At 38.4% G+C, this 14,949-nt stretch overlaps 1 protein-coding gene across 1 annotated transcript in view; it reads right to left on the reverse strand.

Moving 5' to 3' along the window:
* PIK3C2G (phosphatidylinositol-4-phosphate 3-kinase, catalytic subunit type 2 gamma) overlaps positions 1-12,806 on the reverse strand; it is a gene marked incomplete at its 5' end in the record, with an annotated part of 138,662 nt that extends 125,856 nt beyond the window's left edge. The window contains 3 exons of the mRNA XM_010149293.1: positions 2,974-3,104; positions 5,040-5,154; positions 12,667-12,806. Of these exons, the coding sequence (XP_010147595.1) occupies positions 2,974-3,104; positions 5,040-5,154; positions 12,667-12,806 (386 nt within the window). The remainder of the gene's footprint in view (positions 1-2,973; positions 3,105-5,039; positions 5,155-12,666) is intronic.
* Between the last annotated feature and the right edge of the window lie 2,143 nt (positions 12,807-14,949).

Genomic DNA, 14,949 nt, shown 5'->3' on the forward strand with positions numbered 1-14,949 from the left:
CTGGAGATTGTTAGCTGATAAGACTCAATAGGGATCATATACTATGAAACCTTCTTTGTTGATAAAAATGCAGGGTCTGGCTTTTTTGGTAGAGTTGTATCTAAACAGTTACATTAAAATATATAGCCTTCTACCAAACAAATAAAAATATCTTAAAACCTAACTAATTCACTAGTTTTCAGTTTGAAAGTTTTCATTAATGCCTCTAGCTAAAAAAAGGAAACAGCTTCTGCAAGAGCTTTGTTAGCTGGTCTTAATTATTATTTCTTTTGTGAGGGAAATGGCAAAAATGAGTTGAAATGCTTCTGAGGTGTGTTTGTTCTTCATGTTCAGTACTAAAGCTGAACAAGACAAAAGGCAAAAAGAGGAAAGAGCAGCAAATCTAGCAGATGCAAATTTCTGTCCCCCGGCACGGATTCCCACTTGCAAGTTTCTCTCCTGTGGACAGACTAGCAAAGTGTGCAGCATCACTGCAGTCTTCTAGACCTGTCCCACTATTCACCCAACTGCAAGTAGCTTTTCTAACCACAATTCACAGCAATGGCGCTCTCGAGATGACTCATAGACAAACTAGATTCTTACCAGGTAAGTGGCAAAAAAAGAAAAGAAAAAGGGAAGCTGAAAGGGAGGAAAAGCTAAGGTAGAAAGAAAACAATGGATGAAGGAACAAAAGACAGCAGAAACAAGACTGTCATCTTCCAGGCTTCAAATCAGTCTCTGATCCTTACAGTGGGAGCCACTGTGCACAAGCAGGCTGTAACACGTTCGAGGAGCAGCTCTTATCTCAGATAACTACTTTTCTCAGGTTTGTATTTCCAACACAGTAATCCTAAAAGGAATCAAAGACCCACATCTGAACTGTTTTCAGAAGCCAGCCAAAGCTGCTGGCAGTACCTAATGAAATCTCTTGGTCACCCCTCGCTTGCCTGGTTTGGTGATGACGCCAAAGATCACAGAGCAGCACACGGTGTAGGGCTGCAAGGAGCACAACAGCCATATGGTGAACATCATTTCCTTCAGTCCCACTGATCAGCATCCAAGAGATGCTGGCCATGGGCACCAGTGATCTGAGCCAGCTACCAGAAAGACAAGGGGTCCAAGAGTCAGGCTGCCCAGGGAGGTGGTGGAGTCACCATCCCTGGATGTGTTTAAGAGACGGGTAGATGAGGTGCTGAGAGATATGGTTTAGTGGTGGACAGATACGGTTGGACTGGATGATCTCTAAGGTCTTTTCCAACCTAGTGATTCTATGATTCTCTACTAGGAAGACCATATGTCTGGATAAGCTATCAGGAAAACCCATGTCTGCGTAACAGGAAGGCATCCAAGCACCAGCAACAGGAGTGTGGTCGTGAACCTTGAGGGCTCAAATGTCTGGCTGTCAACAGCTGGGGAGAGCATGCAGATCTGGGGCCAGCTACAGGATTGACTGAACCCAACTACTGCAGCAATTAATATTTTGATACTATATATCTAAATCTATGAATGGATGTCTATGTATTTCAGCAGCAGACTGATCCTGATGAGACAGAAAGGAAGAACAGAATCGGTCTGAGCTGTCCATTTTTCAGTAGTGCTACACATTTGTGTGTGCTGGTAAGGTGCTGTTTGATGCTGAAATACCAATTGATTTTGAAACACCAATTCTTTACCTTTAACCAGTTTTCTTCCATACCTGTAGCAACTTCATTTCTTTAACAATCTGATGCGGAACTTCAGCAAAGTTTTTTTGACATCCACCAAAGCCCCAACATCCATGCACCCACTGGCAACCTTCTAGGACAGCCACAGGTTGGTCAGGCAAGATTTCTATTCACAGAAGCCACACTGGCTCTTTCCTGACACATTATTCTGCACTTAGCTAAATGCTTAAGGATCTTATTCCTTCTTGCAGAACCCACCATTTTACCATGATCAGAGGTCAGATGCATTGGCTTAAAATTCCCCAAATCAATTCTGGAGCACCTTCTGCAGGTAGAAATTTTTATGACAACTTGCCAGTGCCCTGGCCCAGTGGCTATTCACAATAAAATTGTGACCTTGCATTCATACTTAAAAATAAAATAAAAAAAGAACAAAGCCACAGATTCCAGGGTTAATAAAAACAAACTTACATTTCATCTTGTCTTTTTAAAAGTTGAATTAAACTTCAAATACACTAGCAAGTTTGTCTGTCTTTTTAAAAATAATATTATTTTTAAAAAAATTTAAAAAAATTTGAACAACCAACACAGATATCAGCACAGAAAAGTCTTCTGAACAGGTCTGTCATCACACTGGGAGGGCTGCAGTAGCTTTAAGTTATGGTACAGCTGATGTACCTTTTGGCCTTTGCTGGAGGATTAATTGACACAATTAACAGTGATTGGTATAATGGCTCTCTGCAAGCACCTGTGTTCCCAGTTACACTCTGATTATATCTGAAATTACTTTATAAAGTACACGACTGTAATGGAGTGTGTAACATACATATAGCTGGGCATATTAGCCTGCCCCAGTATAGACAGTGTGTTTCGTTTCACTTGATCTTTATTCACCTTCTGTGAAAGATGAACTTTCCATACTTCCTTCATTGCTTATAATTTGACAGATTGTTTTAATGGTTATATGCCATTTTTCATGGAATGCAAAAGTTTTCTTGCTAATACTGATGTAGACTTATTGCACCACCTGAAAAATCTTACGTTTTCAATCACAAATCAGTTTCTTGCTTCAAAGTCACAAAAAGATATAGCAATAGAAAGGAAAAACCCACTCCTTTTCCAAACTGGTAAAATACACTGCCATCTCCAGGTGCTTATTGAGGCTTTGCTGTGATCCATTTCCTCATTTAGAGTTGTTACTTCTCAAATCAATCAAGCTAGGCTTCTTCAGAGGAAAAATTTGTTTTAAAGAATTGGATACATTTAATTGTGATCGACAGGATAAGTACAGCAAGGCAGGAATCAGCAGGGCTAGCCGGCTCCAACTTACAGCAAGAGAGAAGGTGTCCGTGAGAGTCTTGTGAGATGCTTCAGGCAGTCTTTGGTTGGCTCGTCAAGATCCCCTCTTCTTTCTTCAGGTTCAGGTTTAATGAACTCTAAATTAGTTTCTGGAAAGTCAATCTTTATTTAAAAGTAAAAAAAAAGAGGAGAAAGAAGTCCTTTTAGCAATACGGATTCTCAGATACAACTGTCAATAAATGTTATCTTGAATTTGTACAAGCAGCATAGGAAATATGAGAGAAGAGGTGTTAACTCTGAGGATGTTCACAGTATGTATTATATTACTTAAATACGTTGGTGATAAACTCAGTTCATGAATATCAGCAGAAGCTTTGTCACTGACTTTCCTGGGAGAATTACATCTGCTGTATTTAAATTTCATTAGAATTGCATGAACCCAAAGCTGAAGTAATTTTTTTTCCTTTTTTGCTCCTTTCCTGATTTTTATAAGACTGTACTTAAAGGGAAAACTTCCATTAATATAGATTTTTTTGGCTAGTTGGTTTTTGGGTTTTTGTTTGTTTGTTTCTAAAAAGTAGGGATAATTCTGAGGTATAGTTTGCATTTATTGTTTGTATATATTTCTGAGGTACAGTGTAAGAGGTGGAAATCAGATTCCTGATTTCCATTCAGGTTGTTCAATTTCATGCACAGTCCCACCTTTTTTTTTTTTCTTTTTTTCACATATGTATTGGTGTCAGAAGTTTAGGATAATGTTTTTAAGACACAGAGAAAGAAAAAAATCAACCAAAACTACAAAGCTTGAGGTCCTAAATAATCTGAGGACAGACTTAGATGAACATTCAGGCTGTTCTTCAAAATTCAGCACAATTTGCACATCCTGTTTTAGGGGGATGGACGCCATAATCTCTTATAGAATCACAGAACGGTTTGGGTTGGAAGGGACCTTAAAGACCATCCAGTCCCAACCCCCTGCCATGGGCAGGGACACCTTCCACTAGACCAGGTTGCTCAAAGCCTCATCCAGTCTGGCCTTGAAGACAGCTATATCTGTATCTATTTTTTTATCTATACCTATTTTTTAAAATAAATGTATTTGATATGCATCACTCTCCTAAAGGTGAACAAAGTTATTCTCTCCAACATGCATCTTATCCGTCACATCAGAAAAGCTATCTTGATGACATTTCCAGCATGTTCACAAATCGTGATACTGTCACATGCATGGGAATAACTGAATATGAGGAGAGTTCTACTGCTTTCAGCAGAGACAGTTTATAAATTAATAGCCATTTGCCATCTCAATGTCCCTTTATTATTAATAGGGGAAGCTATTTTAAGGCATCGTCTTTGACTGAACTCCTCAGACTAGAAAATCCCCGTTTGCTTGTCTATTAAAAAAATAAGGCATTTTTAAGCCAGCCCCATTTATCTGTATTATCTGCTTTTACATCCTTTGCAAATAGTCATTCAGATAATAGAGAAAACAATTGGCTTTGCCCTTAAAGTATCCAGTTGTTAATTTAACCTGGAAAGGTGACAAAACTACTGTGCAGACCTAATGCTTTTTCAATACCGGGAGCACCATTCTGCCCAGAATGAGTGGGTGCTCAGCATGCAGCCATCGAGGGAGAGCTGTACTGATGCCTATTGACAATTTGCTTGCGGCCCCTTCTTTTACAAATCCTTTATGCTACTTAGTCTCATTGCAAGCTGTATGTTACGTTCATAGCAGCATGCAATTCAATAGTACTCAGAACCAAAGCTCAGATTTGAAAAGACAGCTGTAAGTCACATACCAAGTCATTAATCTGTGTAAAAAAAGTATTTTTGGAGCCAGAATCATAACAATAAAAATTACCTTAGAAAAAGCTTCTCCGGCCTTCAGAGGTGGCATTTGATAAGGAAAGTATCATACATATTTGCCACCGTACAAAATGACTTCCATCCATTAAGATTAACATGCTGTCTCCAAGCATGTTAATGGAAATAGGATTTTTAATTTGCGTGGTCTTGATGAGCTGTGGGAACAACCCTTTTTTTTTTGCACTTTGTTAGAAAAGAACCCTTTCCTTTGCTTTCTCCCTTTCTTACCTGCAGCATTACCGAGGACGGTGTATCAGCATTGCAGATGCCCGGGGTGATCATCGTTGTCGTAAGCGTGCTGTCCAACGTCATGCTAAGCAGCACGCTTCCACGTACGAGCTGCCTGCAATACAGGTAGACAGAAATACTGCATCAAGTGAACAGGGCTTACTGAAATTATATCAAAGAACATGCAACTGGATAGCTTAAAAGTTAAGCAAAGGGAGAACAAACCTTTTATCTCCATATGGCTCCTACAAATCTGGCCTAGATGAGTAGGGGTTGTACACTGATGGCCTCACTGCTGTAGTGGTGTCTGTGCAGTTGCAGGGATCATGACACAAATCAAGCTGCCAAAGACATTCCAGGTCAGCTCTGCGCTTTACCACTTATTTCTTTTGTGACAGGGGTTGCCATTTAAAGCTAGGTGTACAAGGATAACACATTTCTATCTTGGGATTTAATTTTGAGGACACACACGTTAGAGCTTGTGAAGTATCAACACACTCTATCAGGTGAGGGGCAGTATACATTTATTCCACAAAAAGAAGAAACTCAAGGCAACCTCCTGCAGCCATGAGGGATCCTTGCTGATTTTGTGTGTAGATGGCAGAGAGGCCTGAGTATGACATCCGAGTCTCCACAGAGCTGAAACGAGTTTGAGTGGGATAGTATGTACCGCATGTGCTGCATAGGGTTTTTTGGACAGATAGAAGGCTATGGTCTGGAGTACCAGCCTGAGGACACGTGTACAAGAAAGCCTTTTCAGAAACAGGCAGGCACATGGTCTGCAGATAAGAAAACCAGCATGATCTGGCAGGTTAACACAATTTAATCTAGAGAACTTGAATGAAATCAGAAAGTTCAGGTGTAAATTCTAATCATACTCAATCCACTTGAATTAAGAATACAGTACTTGAATAAAGGAAGATATCTGGATTTACCCTTTAATCTGTCCACTTCTCAGTAGTTAGTGAGGTCAGATATTTGATTATGTTCAACATCTCTTACTGACAAGTAATTTTTATTATGATGGTTGAGAGCTCTGCTCAGTCATTACTACTGAGAGAATAAGCTAGATTCTCTTCTGCTCATTGCAACAGAAGCTGCCAGCCAGGCAGCTGAGTTTTGAGTACACAGCTTTTACCTCAGATGAGGATGTTAGAGGTCCAAGAGAACCTAGACAGGCTTTTTGATCCCAGCATGAATCTGCAACACTGCTGTAAAAAAGCACCTTCTGAATTGCAAACTGAAATAAATTATTGCCAAGTCATCTGAAGAAGAAATAAGAAACCCACACAAAGCAATTTTTATAGTCAACACTCAGTGTAAACCTAATTCAGGGCTAATTTTTCTTTTTCCCTTCTCAAGCTATTCATGTTAGTGCAAATACTTTATTGTGAGAACACAACCCGGGAGGATTAAAGACAAAACCATTTTCTGAAGTTTCTTTTGCAGCTGTAGGTGTATTTTCAGGGCAACGGAGGCAGAAAAAGGAGTCGGGATGCAAAGATAGCCTTCATGAGAAAGCAGTTGTGTGATATGCAGTCTTTCACATTTAGGTCACTGATGCGAATGTGGAAGTGATTCAAAGTCATTTTTCTGTGATGTGTACTCAGATGACCTTCTGATGCATCTCTTCAACTCCTTGTTTGTGGACAGTGGTTTACATCATAATTTGGACTAATTGGCACTTTTGTTAGGAGGGAGAGAAGTAGCCGAGAACTGAATGAATGCAAAGAATAAATTATCCTTTTAAGCTCTCATTACTGCTAATCACTTTCATATTGTGCTCTAAAGCTATAGAGGGCTTTAAAAAATAATCCATGCAGTGGATGCTTTTTTCCTGGGAAACCTGGAAATCTGTCTAGGCAAACACAAGAAGCAGCACAGACCTCAGAGGCATTGTAGGTGTGTTTGAGACATTTCCTGAGTTCATTATTTCAACTTATTTGCACCCAGTGCAGACGTAGCTACAGACTGTCCAGGAAGATAAGGAAGAATGGGCAGTGTCCTCAACCAGAGAAACAGCAAGGAAAGCCATGTATCTTTGCTGGACTGAGAAGAGTTCACAAGTTAAAGCAGATGACAGGACTGAGCAAAACCAAAGACATTAAACCAGTGCCACGGTATCATGACATGTCCTAAGAAAAAATGAATTAGTTGTAAAAACTAGACACATGTTTATGCCTTGTATATAGAGTAGCCTAATTTATATGTTTACGAATAGGTGAGCAACTTACGTTCTTCCATCAGTAAGTCTTACTACAGCAGAAGACAACACTGCTACTTAAGGACAGCTCGAGTTACCCTATCTCAACAAAATCAACCTTGTGTCCTTAAGTCACACGGGAGTCTTCCCTCACCAAACCCAGGAAGAGGAAAATTTTCTTGCTTGCTCTGTCTGATTTGGAAATACCAGTTTAAAATAAATTGTGTTGTTAGAATCAGTGAAGTCAGAGCAAAGGACACTGTGGGGGCCATTACAACTCCCAGCTTGCCCCAGAGGATGGATTTCTGAATTGTTAATTAGCTCCGGATCACTAAACTATTCAGCCCAAGAGACATACACATTTTTCTGATGTGAAGGAATGGAAAGTTGGCACACGGCTTGCAAACACTTTTCAAACTGCCTCTTGTGTCTAATAAGACTTCTTGATACAGATGCACCATCAGGGCTTTATTGGTATTGATTTAGGGCCACTATCTAAAGTCAACTACCTGATAAGGATGAGAAATGTGGATGTGGAGGCTCACCTACTGGACAAGTTGGCAGCAGCAATCATTATTACCGCATTCATTCCCAAACGTACTAGAGTTACTGTTTAGATTGCATATACCATGAAAAAGAGGACAAAATACAGTGTAAAAAATAATTTAATTATCCCCAAACCTGACATTAAGCCTTAGAAATTCAGAGTTGAGTTTAAATGTAAAGGGAAACCAAAGCTGCTGAACTAGAAAACCCCCATATCTTACGGCCCAAGCCCTCCTAATTTTGCACTGGAATGATACTGTGAAATAAGTACTTCATTATAATTACAAATGCTACAGCATTCTAGAAGATTCAAATTAGAGATATGATTTTCACCTGCAAAGTAATGCCAAATGTCCTACAGAAACATCTTCCATCCTCACAGTTTATAGTTTAAATAAATTTCAGAAATTGGAAATGTGCTGAATACAGCAAATACAAAATTAGCATATTATTTAGACTTGTAAAACAATTTTACAGTTATGTTCCCAATTCTTTCCTAACTTTTTCCCCAAAACATAGCTAAAAAATAAGTACACAAGCAATATTTTTAAAGCAAACAACATTTAGGAAAAGTTTGGAGAAAATTTGGAGGAAGTCAATTTTGTAAAGAGTGAGACTATTTGTACAGAAACATGCAAAGCTGATAAGCAGTAATCCCAACACACATTTGATAGAGTATAGTGGCTGCCCTGGATATCCATCAGCTACTCCTGTTCTAAATCAGCATGTTGCCAGACAACTGTCAAGACAGTGAGAGATATTACTGGATTTCAGAAAATAATGCAAATTAAGCAAATATGACGTTTACTAAACACCTGTTCACTGACAAGTCTTTAACAACACTACCACCAAAGAAAGGAACATTCAACAGGCCAAATTCTTGAGAACATTTTTAGGCATTGTGTGGTTTCAACATCGGCAAGTTATGGAGAAGAGATTGTAATGAGAAATTAGCATTTCAACAAGCATTAACAACAAGTAATATGCTTTATTTAAACAGTTGGGTTTTGCTTCTACTTTTTAATATATTTCTCACTCTGCTTAGTCAGTATTCTTTTAGAGAAGAACCAGAGTGTTAATGTCTTATGAAATAGCTACAGCCCTTTGATCTGGCAAGGGACTTTGCCATGGTCTTGCCCAAAAGCACGAGCAGCTCTTCATACTTTTTGAAACAGTTGAAAGGAAACTGTATACTTTATATGTTAAAATAAGTTCTGTTCTTAATTTTCAGTTAAAACTAAACAAAGAATTAAAATAAGAAGGAGAGAAGTGACCATACAATTACAATAGCTACTTTCTCTTCAAAATGGCTATCAAATTTACAGAGAGAAGTAAATTCAGTGTCTTTTAAAAGAAAGTGTTCCTTTGCCCTAGGTCACTCAGAGATCAAGATTCCTAAGTAATATCAGGGAATGACTCAAAACTGGTAATTCTTGTTCCTCTTCTGTTGCCATAAGCTACAAATAGCTTGAACAGAATTCTTGTGTTTTTAATCAGAGAAAGATATAATGGGACTGAAATCAAGAACTGTATTTTTAAAATGTTTGATATTTTCTTTTTCTAGTGTTTAGCAAAAACAACAACAAAAAAGTAATGATCGTCTGAACAGAGATAAAGAGATGACACACTGTCCTTATCTTTGCTGACCTTGAGAAGAATGACTCAGTGACCAACTCGGACAAGGATTTGAACAAGGATGTTTGATGACCCAGGCAAATACCTCAGGGCTACAGGCTTCTTCAAAGAGCATATTTCCATCCTTTCCTCTCTAAATTAAATCCTAGACATGAGAATATTAATACATTTTTAGAACTCAAATTAATCTCTGAGAAAAGTTTTCTTTTGACAAACTGGTATTTCCCAAGTTAGAAATGTTTTGTCAAAGATTTCCTGGTTATATTTCTGTCATCTGTTTACATACATTTACAGAGTCTGTTTATTTAGAGACCCTAATACCATAATCTTTGCAATAATGCAAGGCACTTGTGACAGATTAACATGGCACTACAGGTACAGATTTTTCCTTGGAACACACTTTCAAGTTCAGAAGTACTCTGCTGAAGTAAGTCTTGAAGATTAGTTGCATTTCAGCAGTGGGAGTGCAACTCCCCAGCAGGGGAGTAAAGTTGGGTTCACTGCTCAGTGTATTAATGTTTTCCATAATAATTGCTTTTATTTGACTCGCCAATTTTAACTTCTAAAATTTTGTGGAGAAGGAAATGGAAGTCCTACTCTTGCTTCTCAATTACTTCAAATAACTGATAGCATTACCTATTAAGAAACACCTGGCAGCTTTAATCCTGCTATATTCTAAAGAGGTAAGCCTGCAGGCTAGTTTACCAAAAAATACTCATGATCTTTCAAAGATAAGGAAAAGCAGGCTGGGCAAATGTTCAGGTATTTTCAAGTTTCACATTTCAGAAGGAATTTCAGGGCTACCTATACTTTTAAATCAGTCTATCAATTGAAATCATGGTGAATGAATAATTATAGTTATGAATAATAATTTGTGGAGTTGTGGTTGGCTAAAAGAGGAAAAAGCATCTAGGCTTCTTTGTGTAAGTAATTACTATTATCATAAATGACACAGCTAACAGTTTAGGAGGTGTTGAACATGCTATTCCTAAATCATTCCTCTCCAACAATTCAACTTGTATTTCTGCTTTGAAGGGTCATCACAGCAATGAACTATACAATTATACAGCGTATGGAAGACAAGTAACCCTCTCTCCCCTTCACTGTGCTGATTGTGTGTACCATCACAGAATGGAGCCATTTTTCTGTAAAATTTTCAAGACTGTCTGGATGACTTGGAGATCTACCTAATGAAAATCAACATGCTAGTTCTGATGGCATACACTGAAAGCTATACATCACAGGGAGCTGAGAGCTTTCAGAGCTTCCAAAAATTGGTCCTTTGGGACTTGGATATTGGAAAATAAAAAAGCCTCACAGGTCATCAGAAATAGTGTGGTGTATCGGGAACACTGTGGCCAGCAGAACTAGGGCAGGATTGTCCCCCCGTACTCAGCACCGGTGAGGCCACAGCTCGAGTACTGTGTTCGGTTTTGGGTCCCTCACGACAAGACAGACACTGAGGTGCTGGAGCGTGTCCAGTGAAAGGCAACGGAGCTGGGGAAGGGTCTGGAGCACAAGTCCTGTGAGGAGGGGCTGAGGGAGCTGGGGGTGTTCAGCCTGGAGAAGAGGAGGCTGAGGGGAGACCTTATTGCTCTCTACAACTACCTGAAAGGAGGTTGTAGGGAGGTGGGTGTCAGTGTCTTCTATCACTTGTTAATTGGGAGGACAAGAGGAAAGTTGCACCAGGGGAGGTTTAGATTGGTTATTAGGAAAAATTTCTTCACTGAAAGGCCTGTCAAGCATCAGAAAGGACTGCCCAGGGAGGTGGTTGAGTCACCATCCCCGGAAGTATTTAAAAGACATAGGCATGTGGTACTTAGGGTCATGGTTTAGTGGTGGACTTGGCAGTTCTAGGTTGGACTCGATGAACTTAAAGGTCTTTTCTAACCTAACAGATTCTATGATTCTATGTCATCAAGAACAGGATTCTCACATATCCCATTTACCTCCAAAAGGGCCCCAATTGTTTCCCAATTAAGTTATCATGCCTGAGCTCTGCTTCTGCATGCACTCAGCACATACCAGCTTGCTGGGGATGAGGACACCTTAACACTTCATCTCAATTTAGATTCTCAGCCAAGATATTACCTCTATTTCACCTAAGAACTAGGATGGTAAAAAGATACACACAACGGAAGAGTGAGTGATGTGCTTTTCTTCAGACTAAATTAATGAAAGTTATCGAATAAAATGCCCAAGGAATACTTGGAGCAGAAATTTGATTCATGTTACTTTTCTTCCTTCAAGCTAAGTGCTTTAATCACTAAATGACCGAAGAAAGCTCTCTTTTTCTGAATAGGGTAACCTCAAATTTTCTTTTGAAGAGATGGAAAAATCCTCTAGCCCAGTCCAGCCTATTTTCTAGTGTTTTAAGTATCTCAGCTAAAGGTTCAATGGATCCCAAGCTTTTTCAAACATAGTAAATTCATACACGGAGTCAGATCTGTTGGTTTGTTTTAAATGGTGAATGCGACCATACACAGAAGTAGATGATGATATCTCAGGATGAGCAAAGAGCTATAGCTTAGAGATGGACGCAATGTAGAAGCTTGTGAGGCTTGAACAGACCCATCTATTGCTCTGAGGACATGCAGGGCTAAGGAATCTAAATAAAAATCAAGTATCATTGTAAAGGCTCCATCTAAATTCATATATCTCAGTGCTACTACAGTATATTCAGGACACTACAGAAAATTTACCTTAGATCAATGTTTATGCATCACTGCAGAGACATTCAAGGCTACAAGCATCTTTAAACCACTGTTACACTGTGTAGTAAGAAGAGGTTAAAGAAGGAGAAACCTTCTGAAGTGGTGTGGAGAGGGAAAGGCGCTCAATGAGATCATCACTAACTGCCCCGCTCTGAGCGGAATGATTTGCTGCAAGAACAGAATGCGGACTGAAAAATCAAGCATTGCAAACAAGAGGCTACGCTGAGAAGCATTTCTAAAGCTACAGTAAAGGAGCACAGCAAGGCCTTTCAACAGGCCTAGGGAACTTCACTGCAAGTGATAAGTTGCACAAGCCAAGTTCAAAACCAAAGTATTTGAAAGAAAAAAAAGCTTATGGATGGGGCTCTTAGTGGCACCTCATGAGCAGTTTACTCTAAGTGACTGTCTCAATCTTATTACATCAAGGTCCTGAAATGAGTATTTCTGTCTTTTTATATTTCTCCCAAGCTGAGTGCAATACTATTCAAGAATGGTCTTTTCTTAAGCTGCCATACAAAATTGAACTTACTCTTTTGGATACAATGGGGAGCATGTCCAAGCAAGCACTTCTGTATTTTTAGAGGCACTGTTTACTCCAAGTAGTTTTATTGTCAGCATAGTTTCCCTTGGAAGAGCCTTTATTCGTAAAGGAAAGTTGATTCTAAAAGAAAAATCAGAAAAGAGAAAAAAAATAAACAGTTTAAAAAAAATGAGCATTGTTACCACAAGGGAGTTCTTTCTACATTTTTCTAGATGCCTTAACACATACATCAAGCTATAAATTACAGGAGCTGCACTCTGAAGGAAAATGCAACTGACACATCCCTTCAACAGATCAATGAGTATTGCCAGCCATTAACTTCGGTCATAGTACTTGAGAAGAAGTATATAAAGTCATTCACATCAGTGGTAACCGCCAGAGCTGAGAAAGGCAGGGAAAGCTTAGTTAAACTTTTGCTTTACAATTTCCTTATAAACAAAGGGCTATTTCAAAATAAACATCCCTTAAGGATGAATTGTAAACTAAAAGGGATTTGCTGTTTTGTGTCTTTAGAGGAAAACACTACTCAAGAAACTAGAAGTATTTCCTAACCACAACTTAAAGGCAGGTTTTGTATTAACAACAACGAGCACTTTGCATTTTTTAGTGAGAAAAAACAGATCAATCAATATGCATCTCAGCTTTGTATTCACCATTAGCGAACTTGGTTGGTCATTCAATTTGTTTATATAGATTATGTGAATTGATTTAAAAACCATAACTTAGAAGAAATCTAATAAATAGGAATATGGAAAAATCATGCATGTAACTACCTAGACTTGTGCAACCCTATTTCCTCTTTCCTGAAGAGAACTCTTATGGTAGATAGTGCACTTTTAGCTTTTTCCGTGTATATACATTAGAAACTTAAATTTATCAAGGGGAAAGTGAAATTAATTACACTTTGCTGTATAAATATAATCCATATAGGGAGCTAAAGGCCAAAAGAATTATTCCACATTGAGAACATAAGCATTAAGAAAACAAAAGATCTGCATAAACCTGAGATTAGAAGATAAATTTAAATAATATAGATTCCATTTGATTTTCAGATATTCAATCTATACTGGTAGAACAATAAAACTCCGCATTTTTAAAAAGGTATAATCATACTTAGGTATGCAGTAAGCAAATGTAGACATCAGTATTTTAGAAGTATAGTAGCCTTAAAAAACACAAGGTTTATGGGTAGCAGACACAGGACAAGGTAATAGGATAAGGAAATATTAGCATAAAAGTTTACTCCTAATTCCAATTCTATTGGAATTTTATTGGCTTCTGGAACGTTTCCTTGAATGCACTGAGAAGCCACTGAAAGAAAGTAGGCGGTTTTCAGATGCACTTCTGAAGTACTCCAAATTAGCATTAGTGTCAAAATTTCAGATTATTGGCCCTAAACATTTAGAAATTATTCAAATTTGCATACCTCTCTCTGAATCAGAAAGCAAGACAGCAATTTCTGACTCTTTATAATTAACATGAATAAAATTGAGAAGCAATTCTCAACTGTCTTCCTACGTATCCCTATTTATATCTTTCCACGCTGCTTTCCCTGTCTCATGCCCTCTTTCTCACTCATAATTAGTTAGAAACAATTATTGGGGAACCGAACTGTTTTAAACTCTATAGACAGCTTGTCTGTCTTTCTCACAGGCCAACAACTCTGCCCATGTTACATAAAACTGTTCGACAAAGAGCTACACAAATTTAAAGCATCGCTAATGCTGTGAAGAGACAAAAATTAAAAAAAAAACCAAAATCAAAACATGCATTTTCTAGTACAGACATTTGTGAACTTGGAGCAACAAACAAAAATTACAATAATCCCCCTACAGAAAGCAAATGCTTGCCAGAGGATAATTAGGAGGTCTCAGTCACTGAAAAATGAAACCGATGAGAAAATAAGAGGGAACTCTGGGATTTTACTGATCATGTGCTGGATAGTGTCACCCTGTTCGAACTCTGTACCCAGGTGACAATCACACTGTTCAAAAGATAACACACAAGTTCTAAAGCAAATGTATACTCTTAAAAAAGGACAAACAGAAGAAACACTAAAAAAGGCAACCTCCTTAGAAGCCAAATGATTCCCACCTTTTCTGAGAACATTCTGGGAAAGACTAAAGATAACAAGAAACTTCAACAGAAACTCATGTTTAAACACAAAAATGGATCAAGTTAAAGTTCAGACAGTAACTGGTTAACGTAACTTGAGAACAAAAATTAAATACATGAAAATCATCAAATAAATCAAGTGGTGTCTTTGGTAGA

Source organism: Eurypyga helias, unplaced genomic scaffold (assembly GCF_000690775.1).
Source record: "Eurypyga helias isolate BGI_N326 unplaced genomic scaffold, ASM69077v1 scaffold3113, whole genome shotgun sequence".
Classification (NCBI taxonomy): Eukaryota; Metazoa; Chordata; class Aves; order Eurypygiformes; family Eurypygidae; genus Eurypyga; species Eurypyga helias.